This window comes from Bos javanicus, chromosome 22 (genome assembly GCF_032452875.1).
Source record: "Bos javanicus breed banteng chromosome 22, ARS-OSU_banteng_1.0, whole genome shotgun sequence".
Classification (NCBI taxonomy): domain Eukaryota; kingdom Metazoa; phylum Chordata; class Mammalia; order Artiodactyla; family Bovidae; genus Bos; species Bos javanicus.
In genome coordinates, this window is record NC_083889.1 from 12376841 (window position 1) to 12397885 (window position 21045).

The window sequence follows — 21045 nt, forward strand, 5'->3', positions numbered from 1 at the left end:
CTGGCAAGGCTTAAAACCCCTTCCTCCTGTTGGGAGTCTGTTGGGAGATTCTGGATTTGCTTCTGGTTTGGTCTGGACTGAGTGAAGTTTGGCTCTACAAGTCTTCCGGTCGTGTGCAGTGATTGGGAAATTCATTCTTGGAATATGGTTCGGTCTTTCATGTCTGACTTTGCACACAGTCAGACACTGACTTTGCACAGTTCCTTATACTGTTCTCCCTCAAGATCAAAGCCCAATGTCTCTTCTAGAAAGACTTTCTCAACCTCCCCAAAGCTCTTCTCCCTTTCCTCTGTGTTTCAGATAAGTTTTACTCAGTTCTTTACAACACTTACCATGTGCAACTTAATTATTTAATAGCTCATTTCTTCCTCTAGACCAAAGCTGTTCAGGAATAACTGCCAATTTACCTTGTTAGTATGTGTTTCATTAACTAGTATAATGAAGATACTCACTAAACATTTTTTAAGTGAATGAATAAATACTATGATCATGCCAAATGGCTCAAGGTTGCATCAGCCTCCTAAACTTGGGAGTCTTGTCTGTTGCTTTTGTTGAAGTATAGTGGATTTACAATGTTGTGTTAATTTCTGCTGTACAGCAAAGTGATTCAGTTATACATATATATATATTCTTTTTTTTAATTGGAGGATAATTCATTCACAATGCTGCATTACTTTCTGCTGTATGAGTCAGCTATAAGTTTACATATATCTCCTCCCTTGTGAGCCTCCCTCCCACCAATCTTTTTCATATTCTTTTCCATTATGATTTATTACAGGATATTGACTATACTTCCCTGTGCTATACAGCAGGACCCTGTTGTTTTGGTAGAACTCTTTTGACTCTTTGAACTCTAATCATGTAATTCTTTTAACAGAATTTAACATATAAACAGCTAATTCTGTTAAAGGTAAAAGCTGAAAATAGAAAAAAGATAATACAGGTAGAAGTTTTAATATTTTTTTTCCTGACCTCCAGTTTGAAAACCTTAACAATAAGCTCCTACATCAACAGCAGGACCTGTGCCCCTGGAGCCCAACACAGAGTCTGGGATGTGAACGTAAAGTTTTAGGAAACGAATGAATAGAAATAGACAAAAAGAAGTTACCTTAAGATAAGGTCGTTCAGGTTATCTTATTATTTAGCCCCTATCATATAGATATGATCTAATTTGTTTAGGACTGACATGGAGCTGGACAAGTTATTTCCATATCTTTCATATCCATTTTTCTGTGGGAAAAAAGAATGGAATCTAGAAAACTGGCATTGATTTGTTCATAAGAGATAGTTTAATCTTACACATCAGAGACCACCATCACAGTTAAGTTGGGATTTTACATTTTGATATGAGAAGTGGAAGATTATAAAATGCTGGTTTTCAACTGGGGGAGGGAATAGAAGAGAATCACAAGGGTAGAAATGCTGAGGAAGGGTACCCGTAGTTTGAAGAAAAACTACTGTTCATTTAAGAACCATTAACATTTATAGGAAGCAGTGAAAATAGAGTCAAGAGGGTGGTTTGTGGTTCTGGCTTGCCACTTACTCACCTAACCAAGTCATTTGGTCTCAATTTCCTGTTAAATGCAGAGGGCTGCACTTGATGGTCACTAAGATTCAATTAAGTCTAAAAATTGTTGTATGTTCTACCAATATCCTAAATGGCAAAGTAGGTCAGACTGATCTAGACAAGGAAACATTTTTATCTTTAAAATAGAAATAAAAACATTTTGGAAAAGAAAATAATATTTGATTTGGGTTTTGAAATTTACCGATTAAGTACTATATAATTCTATTTTTGAGTAAAATGAGTGTACTGGATACAGTTTCCTTACATGAAAATACCATGGTGTTTTTATCAAGGCTCTTTGCCAACAGCTTTTCTATTTCATAAATTCTATTTAAAATGTTATTTTCTCTTTCTGATCTCTATGTGGCTAGGAAAAAAAGAAGGTATGCTTAAGTAATAAGTGATGATACTCATCTCTTACTTTTTCTCATGTTCATTTCTATGGTCTACTGCAATTACGTTTCTTTACCGAGGATGGCTAAAAATGTACCTGCAGCAAGAGCCTGTAAATCCAAAGTAAATGCTTGATTAGCTGCAATTAGAGGCTTACAAAAATAAATACCAGGTGATAGTTTGCACTATTCATCAAAGAGCATTAATGGAGGAAAGGGAGAGCATACTTTTTTTCCTCTTTAAAAATAACCAAATGAGGAAAAGTCATCTTAGAGAAAGCCCCCTTAAATAGACTGCATCATTAATAGTCTTCTAATCCTTTTCCTGGAGCCATAGCAAACAAGTGATCCAGAGACACATTTCAAAGGCTTAGCACCCACACAATCTTTCACCTACATAAAAGTCTGTATGTGCCATAGCTGATTTAGGGAGGAGACACAGCCCCTGCCAGAGACGATACCCAGAGCAAAGAGGAAGAAATTCCTTGGCTTCTTCCTTTCTTTTTTTCTCCAGACTCTTAGTAGTGCTGAAACCGACCAAAAGCTGACAAGAGAGTTTGGAAAATGTGGGCTCCAGGAGGCAATTCCAGTCAACCAGGGCAAAGCATGAACATGCACAGAATCAGCATAGTCCCCACACCCACCCTTATGCTACTCAGCATTCATTCCCATCCTTTAACTCATTCTTAACTCTGAAATGACATCATGCTTGTACCCAACACAGAATGGTAGCATAAGTGCCTGACATTAGGCTTTTGACTGTTCAGGCTTCCATTTCAAAAGATAACTTAAACAAGCACGTTACCAGTTGTATAACACAGCTACTGGCAAATAAGGAATTAGGGTACCACCACCAATGCAGTTTCTTTCAGAAAGCCCTCAGTAACCTAGATAAGTGACTACTTGAGCAAGCCTATTCTTCCCCTTGGCTGTACCCCAATTCCCACTTTTATGCTTTAAAGAGCAAATCCATGACAACATTGTAAATTGACTATCCTCCAATAAAAATTTTTAAAAGTACAAAAAAATTTAAAGGGGGATACAGTTCAACAGAGGATGAGATGGTTGAATGGCATCACCAACTCAATGGCATGAGTCTGAATAAGCTCCAGGAATTGGTGGTGGACAGGGAAGCCTGGCATGCTGCAGTGCATGGGGTCGCAAAGAGTCACACATGACTGAGCGACTGAACTGAACTGATAGTTCTTGAGGCATTAGCCTACTGTGTTCCTCCTTTGCCTGGCAAAGAAATAAACCTACTCTTTCCTTCCCCCTCCCCCACAAAAAAATGGTGAACCTGTGAAACCCTAATAAAGAGATAATATTCACAAGTGGAAGTTTGAGTACATTTTTTCTCGACCACCACCTTGAAAATCTTAACAGTAAACTCCTGCATTAATAGCACTGTGCACTGGGTATTAATTCTTTTGAGGTATTCCTTTCCCTGGCCTCAGGTTATTTTCTCACATCTGATCAGTATTCCTGGGAGTATTTGAGGAAAACCCTCTATAGGCTCCAGGTTTCTCTCTGAGGGCAATTCTCTCCTCTTCGGAAGCCTAGCCTAAGAACTCTTGCTATCTTATTCTCCTCCAGATTTTCAGTTTCTTCTCCTCAACTCAAGGAGTCCCCAGGCTCTTCCTGGGTTCACTTCTTATACCAACACCTGGAAATTCTCTCAAGGAAGGGGTCAATTCATATTTCTCATCAGGGATCACTGTCCTCTGTTGCCTGATACTGAGTGTCTTAAAAACCACTGTTTAATGTTTTGTCTGTTTTTCAGTTGTCCTAGACTCGAGGTAAAATCCATTTCCTGTTATTTCACCTTGACATGAATTGGAAATCCTCTCTGTTGTCATTTGTCTTAATTTCTTATTTCCACTGCCTGAGCTTAATTTGTTCTTTTTCTAACCTTCTGAGTAGAATGTTTAACTCATATAACATCACTCTGATTTATAATGATATTCTTTTTCATCACAGCTTTAGCCATAATTCATAAATTTTGCCATAGAGTTTCTCTTATTATTGCTTTCATTCTCTCTGTAGAGAAAAATTTTAAATCCCCCAATGGTTGGGGTATTTATTGTTGGATCATTTACACCATTGTTATTATTAACATGTGGTTTTCCCACATTATGATTAAAGGCTGTGGGGAAGCATATCCCATGGTGGTTAGCAACTTGCATTCTTGAGTCAGAAGGCTGGAGTTTAAATTCCTCTCTTTTTTCTGCCTACGTGACCTTGGGCAGAGTATTTAATCTAAGGCTCAATTTCTTCATTTGTAAAATTGAGATAATGATAACACCTATCTCATATGGTTGCCCTGAGCATTAAATTATAATAACTGAATCCACCTGCCAATGCAGGAGATGCAAGAGATGTGGGTTCAATTCCTGGGTTGGGAAGATCTCTTGGAGAAGGAAATGGCAACCCACCCCAGTATTCCTGCCTGGAAAATTCCATGGACTGGCAGGCTACAGTCCATGGGGTCACAAAGAGTCGGACACAACTCAACAACAAAGCACAACACACACAATTCAGGTAAAAACTTTAGCACATAGTAAACATTCAACAAATCTTAGTTAATTTCTATCTGGGGGCATTTATAGAAGGTCCCTTGTGGTCAACTTTTAAAGTTTAAGTGGCACTGGCAAGAATTAAAAAATGATGTTCTCTGTAGGCATAAAATTCATTATGGCAGCACATGTTCTTGATCCTAACTCCCTAAGCCCTTGGTCGTCTCTGCAGCTGTAGGGGACAGTGAACTGACAGTCCCTTCAAGGATCTATACATCTCTGCTTCTCTACTTGAAGGTACTCAGCAGGGTTTGGGACTTAAAAGCCCTCAGAGAATGTTCTCAACCAGTTAGGGATAGGTAAAATTGGATAACTACCTTATCTTTGCTGTCCTGGAAGAAATCCCCAGAGTAACTGAGCTTCAGTTACCCACGGGACAACTTGCTCGTTTATGAATCCTGGCTGGGGTTTTCCTCCTTCTTGTTTTACCGTCTTTGCTCTTTTTCTTGTGTTCCTGAGATTACTTCCTAAATAAAGCAGCTACACTAAGACCGCACATAGAATCTACCTTCTGCTGGACATAGACCAACAAAGATACATATGTATTAGATTATCCTATTAATTGTATTGCTCACGACCTCTAAGGAATGATTCTCAAATCTCATTTCATATTATAATCAAGTGGAGAAAAAAGGTTTCTAGAGACTGTCAAAAACATCCAGATTTAGTAAAGAGAGACTTTATTCAAAAGGATTACTGGGTTACAGCTCAGGGAACTTGGGAGAGACCCTTAACCAAAGTTTGGCTAACAAGCATTTTGTTCTGATTGGTCAACAGTGACAAGCAGTCCAGTTAATCATTTATGAAGTCAAGAATGGGAACTTAGAGGCTAGTCTTGTCATAGGTAAATAAGAAGGATGCATGAGTCTTACCTAAGTCATATGGAAGAAAATGCTTCTTTCCAGTCTTTTCCAGAACACAAAAGACGCTCTGTCCGTGTGTGTATGTGTGTGTGTAGGTTTCTTTAACTATCCTTGTTTTCCATGAGTACATGGTCCAGGTAAAATTTAACATTGTCAGGATAAAGTCTGGACTTCAATACTTTCTAGAAGCTCCCTAGGTAATGTATGGATTTCAATAAGAGACTTGAAAGACACATCAACTAATCAAAATGCGTGGACTTTATTCAAATCCTAATTCAAACAAAACTATTTGTAAAAATGACTTTTATAAAACAATTGGGAATTTTAATACTGAATCTTTGATGAAGTAATTACTGCTATTTTTTAGGTAGTATAATGATATTGTACCTATGAATTTTTAATTAAAAAAAATGATATTGGCATTTTGGTTATTTTTTTTTAAGATCTCATATTTTAGAGATACTGCATGTAGGAAGTGTTTATAGATTAAATGATACAGTTTCTGGAATTTGCTTCAATATAATATAGAAGGGGAGAAAGGGGGTAGGGAAAGTTGGCCAGGAATTGGTAAATGTCGAAGTTGGGTGGTGGGTCATAAGAGTTCATTAGCTTAGTCTGTCTACTCTTGCATGTTTCAAATAAAAAGGCTTTCCTAAGAAACTTCCTTGGGCTTCCCAGGTGGTGCTAGTGATAAGGAATCCTACCTGCCAACGCAAGAGATGCAGGTTGGATCCCTGGGTCAGGAAGATCCCCTGGAATAGGAAGTGGCAACCCTTCCTACACCTGTATTCTTGCCTGGAAAATTCCATGGATATGGGAGCTTGGAGGGCTACCATCCATGGAGCTGCCAAGAGTCAGACATGACTGAGCAACTGAGTACATACACAGAAGGAAGCTCCCTAACTGACCTTAGTAGGCAGCCCATGTTGAAAACCGCTATTATAAGCCTTACTTCTTTTTCTGTCTACTCAACTGCCAAGACCTGAAAGAGGTTTGTTAAGGGGTCTGTTCCCATGGCTATTGTATTTCTATCAGTTTCTCCTTGTATTTTACACATTGCTTCATTTATATAATTCATTGTTTTATTAGTTGTCTCAGTAAGGTTTATGAACCTTAGGAAAGGTTTCTTTTCCTTGGGAAAAAATGTTCATGGCAAAAGTAAAGGAAAAAAACTCAAGCAGTATAAAAAGGTACATACAATAAAAACTAGATTTCTCTTTCATCTCAGATTCCCAACTTTCAGTCCCTCTCTAGAGCGTCAGACACAATTATTAGTCTCCTCTGTCTCGATCAAGGAATAGTCAATGTATATGTGAACACACATATGTATACATGTACACATACTTGGACTTCCCTGGTGGCTCACACAGTAAAGCATCTGTCTACAATGTGGGAGACCCAAGTTCAATCCCTGGGTCAGGAAGATCCCCTGAAGAAGGAAATGGCAATCCACTCCAGTACTATTAGCCTGGAAAATCCCATGGACAGAGGAGCCTGGTAGGCTACAGTAGGCTACAGTCCATGGGGTTGAAAAGAGTCAGACACGACTGAGTGACTTCACTTTCACTTCGCATATACTTGGAAGGTAGCTATGCTCACCACTATATCACCAATGCCATACTCAGGTACATATATTTGAATGTCACGTATATATATGTACATATACAGACACGGTCAGTCATGGGCTTCCCTGGTGGCTCAGATGGTGAAGAATCCTCCTGCAATGCGGAAGACCTGGGTTTGATGCCTGGGTTGGGAAGATTCCCTGGGGGAGGGCATGGCAACCCACTCCAGTATTCTTGCCTGGAGAATCCCCACGGACAAAGGCACCTGGCAGGCTACAGTCCATGGGTTACAAAGAGTCGGACATGACTGAACAACTAAGCGCACACATACACACATAACATTGGGACCACAGGATTTTACACTCTGTTAGACTTGCATTTATCACTTAAATCTAGTACAGAAAATGGCTTCAGTGGAAAACTGTGCACTGTGGTCAACCTTGCAGCATTACTGACTGTGTTTCTATGAGAGCTATTTTACCACTCTGTAAATTACAGATAACTGATAATAAGGCAAAATAACTCCTACCTATAGACACGCAAGTCGATTCTGTCGGGTGCAGGGACAAACCCCCTACACACACACCTGTTGAAAACCAGTTTACCCCTCATTTGCACGTCCATTTCAACCTTCCTTTACTGCATATGAATCTTTGCTTCTTGACTTCTCCTTTGAACCAGTTATGACATCTGCCTAGCCCTCCTCTATACAAAGTTTTTCCCTGTCGCTGTTTCTTGTTTGCAAGAAAAATGCTTCAGTCTCCAGGCCTTTCCCAAGTTCCAAAAAACTGGCTCAAGCAGTTAATGATTAGGAAAAGAGAGTCACAGGACTCCTGGTTCCTTCTGAAAGAAATATAGATAACAATCTGATCCATATCTTTGAGCATTTCTGCAGAAACTAAGACCCTCACCCAGGTGAGGAAGGGGACTACATGCTGATCACAAGCACTAGAACTCAGACTGGCTGGAAACCAGAATGCTGAGATTCCTGAAACATCATCCTGTTACCTTGCCATCAACCAGTCAAAAGAAGGTCCACAATCTAATCAGGCATCTCACCACCCTCTCCCCTAACAGTGTCTTTTAAACTTCTTGCCTGGAAGTCATTGGGAAGTTCAGGCCTTTTGAGCGCAAGCAGCCCGTTTACCTTGCTTGGCCTTTGCAATAAACCTTTCTCTGCTCTGAAAACCAACTTTTTGGTTTGTTTGACCTCATATGTGCTAGACACATGAACTTAAGTTCAGACAAGAGTGCCTTCATTTTGAGCAAAATTAAATCTTTAGCACTTGTTAATTTTATGTTTGTATAAGAGTCATGGTTTTCCTTTTTTTTTTTTTTTTTTTGAGAATTATCCTTTAACAGTGTTTCGCAAATAGGCTGAACATCCAACTCTGGAATTTGAGGAAAAGCCAACTATATTTTTGTCTCTCATTGTCCAGTGTGTGTAACTGTCTGGATGCATCAACTCATTTAATCTGTCCCAGTCATTTGCTTCAACAATATTCTTTTACTTGTATTTTTAAGTCAAATGTAATTACACTTGTAGGATGAATTTCTAGAAGAGAAACTGCAAAATCACTCTCCAAAGAGATTAAACCAATTTACCCTCCCACAGAAGAGTATATAAAATGATGGGTTCTCCACATTCTCTAAACACAGAACATTATCAAACTTTTAGATCTTTTCCAGTCTGGTAGGTGAAAAATGTAATCTTACTTAAATATGTATTTCTGTCCTTGTGAATGAGATTAACCACATTTTCATACAATGTAAGCCATTAATTTTCTTTTTCTGTAAGCTGCCTATCTATGCCCTTTGCTCATTTTTTCCATTGTGCTTTGATATTGTTCATATTAACTGGTAAACTTGGTATATTAAGGAAATTGGTCCATTGCATGTGTGTTGCATTGCGGTGCTGGGGTACCATGAAGAGATGGAACAAAACAAGCATACTACAACTCAGTGGATTGAGAATATAGCTGCATCTAGAAGGCTGCAGATCTCATATCTCCTCCAGCCCTCCAGATGAGACTGAGCTGTTACCTTCTCATTCACAACCGCTCAGCAATGAAGATCTAATTGAAGTGCAAGAAAAAAGGTGCACTGAAAAGTTACCATGGAAACTGCCCCTCCCACGGCATTTACCATTCAAAGGCTTCTGCAGGCATTCATGTACAACAAATTAGCAAAGAAAGATTTCCAGACTCATAACCCTAATTTTGAATGCAGTTTAAAGGTGTTTGGAGGCACAAAGAATACCTGTGGTTTCTATAGGGAGACTACCAGGAAAAGCATTGTCTTGGGTTCAGCTTCTGTGAGCTATAATTTGTTGAGACATTAGAGGGTACTTTGTTTTTGCTGCAGTTTTCCCTCCTTCCCCCACCTTCTGCTGATGGTTGCCAGTTCATAGTGCTTGCTGATCTCAGGAGTGGTTTATAATACCAGGCCTGAAGCTTAATGATTACCTCTTGTCTTGCCTTTAGTGAAAGCCCAAGCTCACTGAAGAGGTTAAGCTGTGAATCCAGGAGGGAAATGGCATGCAGGGAAAAAATCCACGCTCTCTGTAGGGCAGAGAAGGCAATGAAAGCTGGAAGAGAGGTTCCACAAGGAGTAAAGACCTGTGCGTTCATGCTCAGTCACTTCAGTCATGTCTGACTCTTTGCAACCCTATGGACTGTAGTCCGCCAGGCTCCTCTCATCCATGGGATTCTCCAGGCAAGAGTACTGGAATGGGTTGCCGTGTCCCGCTCCGGGGATCTTCCCAACCCAGGAATCTAACCATGTCTCCTGCATCTCCTGCATTGTAGGTGGCCTATTTACCACTGAGCCAGCTGGGAAGCCCTGAAGACCTGTGACCAATGTTGAAAGTATCCTGGTTGGTGAGAGATCCTGGTCAATGACGGCTGGGTATCTTAGGCAGGTAGGGCCCTGGGCACTGGGATTTCCATAACAAAAAACCCTAGTTAGTTCCAATACAGGAAAAGAACAGAGGCCTCGACACTTTCAAAGGACACTGGGCATTTCAGTTCTAACCGTTGTGGCCAGAGGATTGTTGATGCCTCCCCATATATGACTCCTGGTCATTTGTAAGTTATCTAATGCTGGATCAGGGAGGCAGGGGAGTCTTAACAATGACTGAGGTTGATTTTTTTTCTGTCATTTTGGCCATCTGGGACCTCAGAACTATAAATAATTTTAATAATCTAATATGATATACTTATATATCAGAATTTTGGAGTAAGATTCACATCCACTGTACTTTTTTGGACTAGGATTTTAAGAAGCCTTGGCCAGTTTAGTTCCTGTACAAAAATCCCACCACAAAAAAAGCATATTTGTGATGTAGTTTTAATTTTTTTGTTCACTTAATAAATACATATAACTGCATAAATTTTATTTCCTTTTATTCTAACAATCAATTATGGTTTTTTATGGGAGTGAACAGGCTTTCTGAAAATGTACTTTGATTATGACATTTTATCAGTAGGAAATGTGTATCATGGATTTTAAGGTCTGTCTTGTCTCATTAAAGCCAGTGAGATTTAAAATCAGGGATGGCCTGGATGGTTCTCTGCTGCCCTCCAGTGGGAAAGCCAGACAAGGTCAAACATTTTTGGAAAGAAGAGATTGGTTTCTATTTCTAATATTGGCATGTAAAAATATAGACAGAAAAAAGAAGAAAAAAACTAAAAGATACTTTTTTCCTAGTGTGTTTAGAAATAAGTTAATGTTGAATAATGAGCTACTTAGTACCATGGCTTCTAAGACTAATTAAAACTGAGGATTTGCTGACAATCTAGAAGCTAAACTAACCTACAACTTTTGACATAAATATTGTAAACATTCTGAGTCTCTATGTTTACTTATATAATATTGTTTAACTCATGCATATTTGTTTAATTATGACCTTGTAGTCTATCATGACACCCTATTTCTTTAGAAAAGCATTCTTTTAAAGAATCATTAAACAATTATAAGGAAATAATGAAACTTCTCTGGAGAAGGCAATGGCACCCCACTCCAGTACTCTTGCCTGGAAAATCCCACGGGTGGAGGACCCTGGAAGGCTGCAGTCCATGGGGTCGCTAAGAGTCGGACACGACTGAGCGACTTCACTTTCACTTTTCACTTTCATGCATTGGAGAAGGAAATGGCAACCCACTCCAGTGTTCTTGCCTGGAGAATCCCAGGGACAGGGGAGCCTGGTGGGCTGCCGTCTATGGGGTTGCACAGAGTCGGACACAACTGAAGTGACTTAGCAGCTTAGCAGCAATGAAACTTCTCACTTTCTCCATGAATCTGGTTGATATGATGACAGGCTTACATTAAAAAGTTTATTAGGTACTTCTGCATTAACTGCATGAGGGCTGAAGTTCTATTCCTTTTTAACTTCATCTTTAAAATATCCACATTAATGCAGTAAGTGCTAGCAGACAATATTAGCTGCAAACCAAGGCACTCATGATTGTGTGTCTTTAAACAAGTTTTCAAAACACATTAATTCCTCTAAAACAATTAAAACAAAAAACAAGAAAACATTCATGTCTATCTCCTGATGACGGTAAGAAGTCGAGAATATGGTTTAAGGACATACCTGGTCACCTTCACTTCCTTCAGTAAATGGATTATGGAGCCAGAAAACAGGCATTTAAGCATGTGGACAAATATGTAAAAAGGCCTTATCATTTCATGAATCTTTTTCCAGGCTGTTGAAAATAAGAAAGTAGATAAGAACAAAAGATTATACTTCAAGCTTGTTTGAAAATTTTAAAAAGTGATAGCGCCTACATTACATAAACATCTATCTTAGGAAATTACAACACTTTGGTAATGTTATTATAACACTTTGGCATAGTTTCCTGAGCAAGGTGATGATTAAAAACAATACCTAAAGTATACTGAATATTTCCTACCTACCAGGTACTGTGTGAAGATTATTTCATAAGAACTATATGAAATAGTACTGTTGTTATTCCACTTAACAGATTTTTAAAAAACTGAAGATGTAAGAAGTTAATTAACTTGCTCAAGTAACTTGACAGAGGGAAGGGTCAACCTCCAAAGCAAGATTTAACAAGTGTGGTCTATTTGGAAATAGAAGCCTTCTAGAACTTTTTTACTTTTTTTTAATGGATTGTATTTTTATTTAATATACAGGTAGATTTTTTTTTCAGGATGTTAAAGTTTTCATGTTGTATGGGAGTTTAAACAGAGGTCTCAAAATCTAAGAACAATAATAGTAGGTGTCAAGCCTTCTTACATTTGTATAAAGGTGCCAATCTTCCTATGTAGAAAATTCTGAGATTGATAAGGGAATTCTGCCAGGATAAGCCTCCTGACAGTTACACAAGAGAAGACAAAGAAATAAATGGAGAGTGATAAAGCTTATGGTGAATCTATCTCTGTAAAGTTGTGAAAGTTCTGTGATACTTCCCCTCCTCATGGAGAAGGGGTAACATGCTGCTGCTGCTAAGTCACTTCAGTCGTGTCCGACTCTGTGCGACCCCATAGACGGCAGCCCACCAGGCTCCCCCATCCCTGGGATTCTCCAGGAAAGAACACTGGAGTGGGCTGCCATTTCCTTCTCCAATGAATGAAAGTGAAAAGTGAAAGTGAAGTCGCTCAGTTGTGTCCGACTCTTCCCGACCCCATGGACTGCAGCCTACCAGGCTCCTCCACCCATGGGATTTTCCAGGCAAGAGTACTGGAGTGGGGTGCCATTGCCTTCTCTGAAGGGAGAGTATATTAGTTATCTATTGCTGCATAACAAATTATCCCACAACAACAAATATTTATTATCTCACAGAGTTTCTGTAGTGGGAAGAACTTGGGAGTTTAGCTGAATAGTGCTGGCTCAGAAATTCTCATCCAGTTGCAGTCAAGATGCCATCTGATTAATCAAGCTGAGTTCCCATGCACACACTCTTGCTACAAGATGTCTAGAAAAACTGAGTAACTGCCTTTCTCACTTTCTGTAAGCAGTGCTCACTACCACCAAGACACACAGTGGGGAATTCCTCAGACACAGAACGAAAACTCAAATGATGGACAGCAGAAAATAAAGCCACAAAACTATCAAATGTAAAGTCATCCCTTTGGCTGCTCTACACCAAATAACCATTGCTTTCAATGATTATACTTCAAAAAGGTTGCTATTTAAAATACTGCAACTATTCTTTACACAGTCAAGGGTGCACTCACTCTGTCACTCTTCAAGAGAGTCAACCCAAAGTTTCATCAGTTACTACATCCATTTCTAAGTCTAAAACCTCTAGTTGCTATCTATTCCCCTACAGTTTACTAAATAATGAAGTTTACCAACAGTATCACACCTCATATATAATAATGAAGTAAAGGGTAAAGAAAGAGAAGTTAAAACACATAAAAGTATACATCAAGGACTTCCCCTGTAGTCCAAAGGTTAAGACTCTACCTTCCAATGCAGGGAACACGGATTCCATCCCTGGTCAGGGGACTAAGATCCTACCTGCAGCAGAATGCAGCCAAAAATAAATTTTATTAAAAAAAGTATACATCATACACCAAGAAAGGAAACGAAATATAACTGCTCTCGTTTCTTCCCCTGACTATGAGAACTTCACTTCTCTTTATGACTTTCTTTTTCCACCAGCCATTCTACTTTTCTTTTACCTTCAACAAATACGTTCATTTCTAAGAGATCTGAGTCTTTGACGGACGTATCTGTTTCATACCAGCAAACCTATTTTTGCTTCATGATCAAGATTAATTACTGCCACCAAAACCCTAAACTTGTTCTTCTTCTCTTGCCTATTCAGTGACACAAGACATGCAAAATGATTAGGTGGCCGTCCCAGCTCCAAATCAATGGAACCATTGTTCAGTCTTGTTGGAAGAATTCCTTTCTTTGGTTAAAACAAACAAACAAACAAAAAACTCTAAACCAGCAAAGCTCATACTCTCAGAGAATGGCAGTTAAAAAAAAAAATTGTAATTGGGGTCCATTAGGTATAACATCCCTTTGTTCCTAAACCCACTAATTTTGCCTTTGGAAATGTAGTGGTTTTAAAACATATCCACAGATTCCTTGACATATCTTCCATTTAAAAAAGGAGCCTCCAAGAAGCTCAAATCAGTGCTCATGACACCCTAGAGGAGTAGGATGGGGTAGGAGGTGGGACAAAGGTTCAGGAGAGAGGGGACATATTTATACCTATGGCTGATTCATGTTGATGTGTGGCAGAAACAAACATAATATTGTAAAACAATTATCCTTCGATTAAAAATAAATGAATTCATTTTAAAAAAAATTTTTAGATATAAACAGCCTTAGCAACTAAGTTCTATGAACCAAATGTGGTTTGAAGTCACTACAGTGGAATCAGGACTTCCACTGTTAGTTTAGAAAAGGCATTACAGTTCCTACCTGGATTTCTCTCTCCTGGGGTGCTTGCCCTTGGAATCCAGCTACTATGTTGTGAGAAACCAAACAGCACTATGGAAAGGCTGTGAGTAGGTGTTCTGGCCACAGATTCAGCATCAGTCACCAGACATGGAGTGGGCCTTTAGATGATTCCAGCTCCCAACTTATTGCTGCCCCAACTGGCAGCAAGTAGAGAATGGAACACAGATAAGCTGTCTCCACTGAGCTCAACAAAAGTTACAAATTACAAATCTGTAAGCAAAGTAAATTTGAAGATGTTTTAAACAACTAAGTTTTAGGGAAGTTATACAGAAATAGATAACAAGAACAAGAAAAAAGAGTGTCAAACATTGGACACTAGTTCAAAGCATATACTTCTTCCTATAACACAGCATCAAAAAGGGTTGTTTCCCAGAAAGCACCGTAACAAGGTCTTCAGTAAGACAAGCATATTTAAACTTAAAGTAAGTGTATTTCAGAAAGGACAAACAAGTATTGCTTCCTCAATGTTGGGGAGAGACAATGAAATCCACTTGCCTCCAAGTGGTTGACTGGTCTTCCTGGAGCATGAGGTCTATCACCACCTCAGGACTGGTCTCTGCTGCTAGCAAACTGATGTCTTCACTGCCATTTCATTCATGAGTCTACTGAACCACTGAGCCTGGCAAAGGAGGCTAAGTTTCATCCACCTAAAGTGGTTCATTTCATCCAGATGATTCTTAACATTCATTCTGCAAAGTCCATCACCATATTCCTTCCCAAGTCTTCCCTGTTATCAGTTCTCCCAATCATGCTCTTTTCATGTCCTTGACCAACTAACTGGCCAAATAATTAGCCTTGTACGATGAATTATTACCTAAGACTTATAGCAAGTGTCAGAATTCCCTCAGGTCAAATCTTCAGTCAGAAAGGTCTAACTGTCCTAGAATAAGAGATGGTTTACACCAGATACTAGTGTGAGGCCCAGTTCCTTCAGGATTTGGAACTTTGTTGTCACTGTAAACAATTTTAAATAGTGTATTTCTTTGCCTTCTTATGACAACAATTTCTCTTTTTTTTTTTCAGCCTCATGGCTTGCAGAATCTTAGTTCCCCACCAGGGATCAAACCTTTGCCTCAGCAGTGAAAGCCCTGAGCCCCAACCACTGGACTAGGTTGAGGCCTACCTGCCCCAAGGCCACAGAAGCAGAGCCCAGAGCCAAGGTCACAGCAGAAGCTGATCGAGCCCTTTGTAACTACTGCCAAAAGCTCCTGATAATCACTAACAAGCTTCCTGATTTCCAATAAGGCAAAGATGCCCATTCGAGTAAATACCCTATAGCACCCCAACCAATCACCTAATAACTCCAACCATCCAGCAGGACTTTTGTCTTAAGAGTATAAAAATTGGCTATTAACCCACAAAAACTGCCAGCTTTCCCTGGTCTGTCAGGAGGTCAGCCCCTCTGCACTCACAGTGCCTACGTTATCTCTGTTCTTTGTTCTTAACAAATTCACTCTCTTCCTGAAATGCTCTGTGTCTGGAAATTCTTTTCCAGTCATTTCTCAGACTGCCTCAACAAACCACCAGAGAATTCCCTCTCTCTTATTTAATCAGATACTCGGAGCCTCCTGAAGATGGGGCGACCTTCTTTGCCAAAGCTTCGACTTCACCTCCTTCCAGGGCAGTTTATAATTCTCCGCCCTTTTAGGTACTTAATGGTAAATATATCGGATCCCCTAGCTGCCAACAAACGTTTGAAAGGGGTAGCTGCTGCTGCTGCTAAGTCGCTTCAGTCGTGTCCGACTCTGTGCGATCCCATAGACGGCAGCCCACCAGGCCCCGCCGTCCCTGGGATTCTCCAGGCAAAAACGCTGGAGTGGGTTGCCATTTCCTTCTCCAATGCATGAAAGTGAAAAGTGAAAGTGAAGTCGCTCAGTCGTGTCCGACCCTCAGCGACCCCATGGACTGCAGCCTTCCAGGCTCCTCCGTCCAAGGGATTTTCCAGGCAAGAGTACTGGAGTGGGGTGCCATCGCCTTCTCCGTGAAAGGGGTAGAGGTGCCATCAAAGGCCCCATTTCCAGCATTAATTCTGTCAGCATTTTTCTTCTACTTGGGCCTGAGGAGACACTGGAGAACAGTGCAAGCCCGGGTGCACGCCCACATAGACCTAGTGTCGGATAGCTTCCTCAGCTCACAAAATGACTCTCTCTCCGGCAGCATTATATGCACGCAACGGTTTTTAAGTGTTTCTCTCATACCACAAGACCACCACTGGACACCAGCCTCAGCTACAAGCAGCCCTTGAGGTGAACACCACCAGGCCCTGGCCGAACGGGAAGAGGCGGGACATCCGTCCCTTCCTAGCCACTTCCGGAAGTGACGTAGGACTGTCAACATGCAAGATGGCGGCCCATCACCGGCAGAACACGGCAGGGCGGAGGAAAGTGCAGGTAGGGAAGGCCAGCTCCTTGACCTCCCGGGCGTGGCTGGCAGCCCTGGTCCCACATCCAGCAAGCAGATGCCTCGGGCCGCGGTCGGCCAGGGTAGCGGCTTGGGGCAAGCAGGACGGGGCGCGGCTGGCGGCAAGGGGTGGGGCCGCGGCGCTAACGGCTTGAAGAAGGGGCGGGGGGCGGCCGGCTGGACCCGCGGAGGCCCAGTCCCTGGACCCGTGGACGCGCAGTTGGGAGCTCGGTGTTGTAGGTCATCCGCTGTCTCGTAGGCTGGTGCTTGCGGTATCGGGCTGGGCTTGTTCCCCGCCCACCTGCCTCCCCCTTCCCTCGTCGGTCTCCCAAGCCCTGTGCCCAGCGGCGCCGGAGCGGAGGCCTTCGGACTGTTGCCCGCCGGACGGGCAGCTGAGTGAGTGGGCCCGTGCGGGGGCGTGGCATGGCTGCTGAGCCCTGCCGGGTTTTTGAGGAGGTTCTGCACTTGGGAACCCCCAGCCGCCTTTTATGCGTGAGCCTTCTCCCCCGCGAGGTGGAAACGACGTGGGAGTGTGCCGGTGTTTGTGGGAGAATTGTAATTTTCATTGTTTTGGAATTTAATATTTTCACCGTTTCTTCATCTTCAGTGTGCATCCTTGAATTTTTCTGTCTCTCTAATGCATAATATTATTCAGAAGTGAAGAGTCACCTAAGCCTCCCGTGTGTTCTTTATGCCTTCATGAGTACAGTTTTGTTTTGGGTACGTTTGAGTTATTGCTACTTATTGTTTACAACGACCTGAGGAGTAAAAGCCTTATTACAGGTGTTTACCTGCAGTTCAGTTCAGTTCAGTTCAGTCGCTCCGTCGTGTCCGACTCTTTGCGACCCCCTGGACCGCAGCATGCCAGGCCTCCCTGTCCATCACCAACTCCCGGAGTCCACCCAAACCCATGTCCATTGAGTCGGTGATGCCATCCAGCCATCTCGTCCTCTGTCGTCCCCTTCTGCTCCTGCCTTCAATCTTTCCCAGCATCAGGGTCTTTTCAAATGAGTCAGCTCTTTGCATCAGGTGGCCAAAGTACTGGAGTTGCAGCTTCAAAATCAGTAATACTGATTACCTGCAGTATGTTGTCTGTAATGGGGATAGTACGGTGCACTTACTCATTAAACATTTACTGAGCCTTAGTTTGGACCCCAAAATGTGTGAAGAATTGAAAGAGTGCAAGAATAAGTAGCACCCAAGCTTTCTTTATAAAACGCAGCCGTGTATGTAGTGCTACATATAAGTCAGTGAATATTTGGTAATCTGGACAAGGGATTCCTTCATTGAGGTAACCCCAGAAAATGGCTGTTGGCCATAAAATCTTCTGACCAGTTCACTTCTTTCGTTTATTGGTCTCATTGATCAGTACAGTGTCCTCAGCACTCTTTAGATGTTTGTTGAATTGAGTGACATTAACAAGAATCTAAAATAGCATACCCTGTTAGGTGATTTTTAAGTGCATAAGGCAGGTGGTGAGAATGTTATGTTCCTGACTAAAACGTGAACTTAATTGTAACTTAATTGTATTCTAGTGTTTAGAAAACTCTCCTTACTGCCCTAAGGTAGGGCAGTGCTACCCTACATTCCTTAAGGTAGTAAGGAGAGTTAATCAAGTGTCTTAGTTTCTTGGATTTAGACTTAAAAGGCACTGTAAAAGTACAGGATGGGGAAAGTATAAGTTAGCTGCAGCATGTGTGGAAAAACTGAATGTTTTAATAAGCTGAATATGAGCCATCGTATGCAGAATGAGGGAGAATGATAAATTCACTCTTCACCGATCAGAGTGCAAAACTGGAACTTAGGAATCAGTACTTAGCACTTTGTTCGTAATAGGTATAGCAGTCAGATTGGTGAAGTGATTTGAAACTGATTCCTAGGAAGAGCATTCAAAAGAACTTTCTACTGTCAGTTGGCTGCAGAGAAAATTCAGTGAGTCTTGTTTGAGTCTTTCAGAATTTGTCCCTAAGGTATAGAACCAGTATGAGAAGGCGCAGAGAAGGATTTTTATATCAGTACGAGGGTGAACTTTCGTTCATAAAAGTGTTTTTTAACCTAGTGCATGTTTGTTGCAAAACAAAACAAAAACCACAAATAGCACAAAAGTATAAATGATTATTGTTTTCCACTCCTCACAGAAAACTGTTTTGGAGAGTGTGAGATATAATCCAGGTCGGGGGTTTTTCACTCTGAGTGCTATTGACCTCCTGGGTCAGATAATTCTTGATTGTGGGAGGGCTGTTGTTTTTGCATCATCCTGCCTTCCCACTAGACACTGGCACCTTCCCAGTTGTGACAACTAAAATTGACTCTAGACATTTTCAGATGTCCTCTGGAGGACAGAGTTGTTGGTGGAAAATTAGTGTTCCATACTTCTTCGTGTATGTGTACTGAACTTAGGTGATTTTTTTTTTCACTCTAAAATGGAGTCATGGTATTCACTGCTTTGTCTTTTGCTGTATGTTCAAAATTTTAAATACGCATTCCCTTTGATCCAGCAATTCCTTGTCTGAAAAATTGTTTTATGAAAGTACATATGCATCTATCTTTTGTCATGAGAGGATGTTTATTATAGGACTGCTGTCATTGTGAAAAACAAAAATCAAAATGTCTATCAGTAGTCAACTGGCAGATGTTAGGTACTTTCGTATAGTAGATTACTTTGCAATTAGAAAGATAAGGTTCAGGATGCGGAACACGTGTATACCTGTGGCGGATTCATGTTGATGTATGGCAAAATCAATACAATATTGTAAAGTAATTAACCTCCAATAATTGATGCTTTTGAACTGTGGTGTTGGAGAAGACTCTTGAGAGTCCCTTGGACTGCAAGGAGGTCCAACCAGTCCATTCTGAAGGAGATCAGCCCTGGGATTTCTTTGGAAGGAATGATGCTAAAGCTGAAACTCCAGTACCTTGGCCACCTCATGCGAAGAGTTGACTCATTGGAAAAAACTCTGATGCTGGCAGGGATTGGGGGCAGGAGGAGAAGGGGACGACAGAGGATGAGATGGCTGGATGGCATCACTGACTCAATGGACGTGAGTTTGAGTGAACTCTGGGAGTTGGCGATGGACAGGGAGGCCTGGAGTGCTGCGATTCATGGGGTCACAAAGAGTCGGACACGACGGAGCGACTGAACTGAAAATAAATAAATTTATATTAAAAAAAAAAGATCAGGAAAAGAAAAAAAAAAGATAAGCTAGATTTATATTAAAGAAAAGATGTCCAGAGGTAAGAATAGGAAATCAACATAGCATGGTCCCATTTCCACACAGGAAATAATGCATTTTCAAAGTCTGCAAGGATATTAACAGTGATTATCTCTGGGGTATTAGATTATGTGATTATTGGTAAGGCAGGAAACATACCTTTTACCTTAAAATATGTGAACCTTTTTATTTTTTAACATTTTTATGATATTCTTTGCTCTTACAAATAAAAAAAAACTTTCCATTTTGGAAAAAATATATATGGTTACAGAAATATTTTTTGTCTCTTGGCTCTCTTTCTTGTACCAAGAGGCAGTAGCCCCAAGCTCCATTATCAAATAGTAGGCCAGAAAGAACCATTGAGACTTATAATATTGATAAATAACCAATGGAGAAGGGTCCAAACATACTGTTTATTAATTGTAGACATAGGAATGAGCCCAAGTCCTACTGTCTTCAGCTTCTGAGGAAGCTGGAGGTACGTATGAGGAGAAGGGGTGGATTTGTGATTGTCTGAAACATGAGCAGACAAATGTGTGACTTTAGATATATGATGGAGCTTCCGGTAATCAATGTCAAAGCAAATCTTTTCAGTCCCTGGCGTTCCCTTTAATGTTACGATTTTCCAGCAGCATGGGTCTGTTGGTTGGCTCTCTGTCTCCATTTTCCCTTGTGGCTCTTTCCTTATTTGCTTCAGAACTCTTGGCATGAGGTTCAACAGAAGTCACCTTTTGTTCCTGGTATAGGAGCAGTAACCATGCCCCAGTACTCATTGTTGGTTCAAGAATATAAATACTTGGTCTTTCATAACCAGAGGATTTTTTTTTTTTTTAGGTTGGAAATGACCCTCAATCCAACATAACCAGGTTCACATAATAAACTTAAGTGTTGACTTATGTAAATGATAACTCAAGAGGTGGTGCTGTTGCTGCTGCTAAGTCGCTTCAGTCATGTCTGACTCTGTGCTACCCCATAGACGGCAGCCCACCAGGCTCCCCCGTCCCTGGGATTCTCCAGGCAAGAGCACTG

The 21045-nt window shown here is 40.9% G+C and overlaps 1 protein-coding gene and 1 long non-coding RNA gene across 2 annotated transcripts in view; one reads left to right on the top strand and one right to left on the bottom strand.

Annotated features, from left to right (window-relative positions):
• Positions 1 to 8278: 8278 nt before the first annotated feature.
• Positions 8279 to 14673, bottom strand: LOC133235072 (uncharacterized). Its single transcript, XR_009732434.1, has 3 exons — positions 14366 to 14673; positions 11555 to 11666; positions 8279 to 9521 (listed from the first exon to the last, which is right to left on the bottom strand). It is a non-coding gene; the product is annotated as an uncharacterized LOC133235072 (long non-coding RNA).
• A 2049-nt stretch (positions 14674 to 16722) lies between these two features.
• The window catches only part of WDR48 (WD repeat domain 48), a 52681-nt gene continuing 48358 nt past the window's right edge, over positions 16723 to 21045 (top strand). The window contains exon 1 of the mRNA XM_061395984.1: positions 16723 to 16794. Within this exon, the coding sequence (XP_061251968.1) occupies positions 16747 to 16794 (48 nt within the window). The 5' untranslated portion in view covers positions 16723 to 16746. The remainder of the gene's footprint in view (positions 16795 to 21045) is intronic.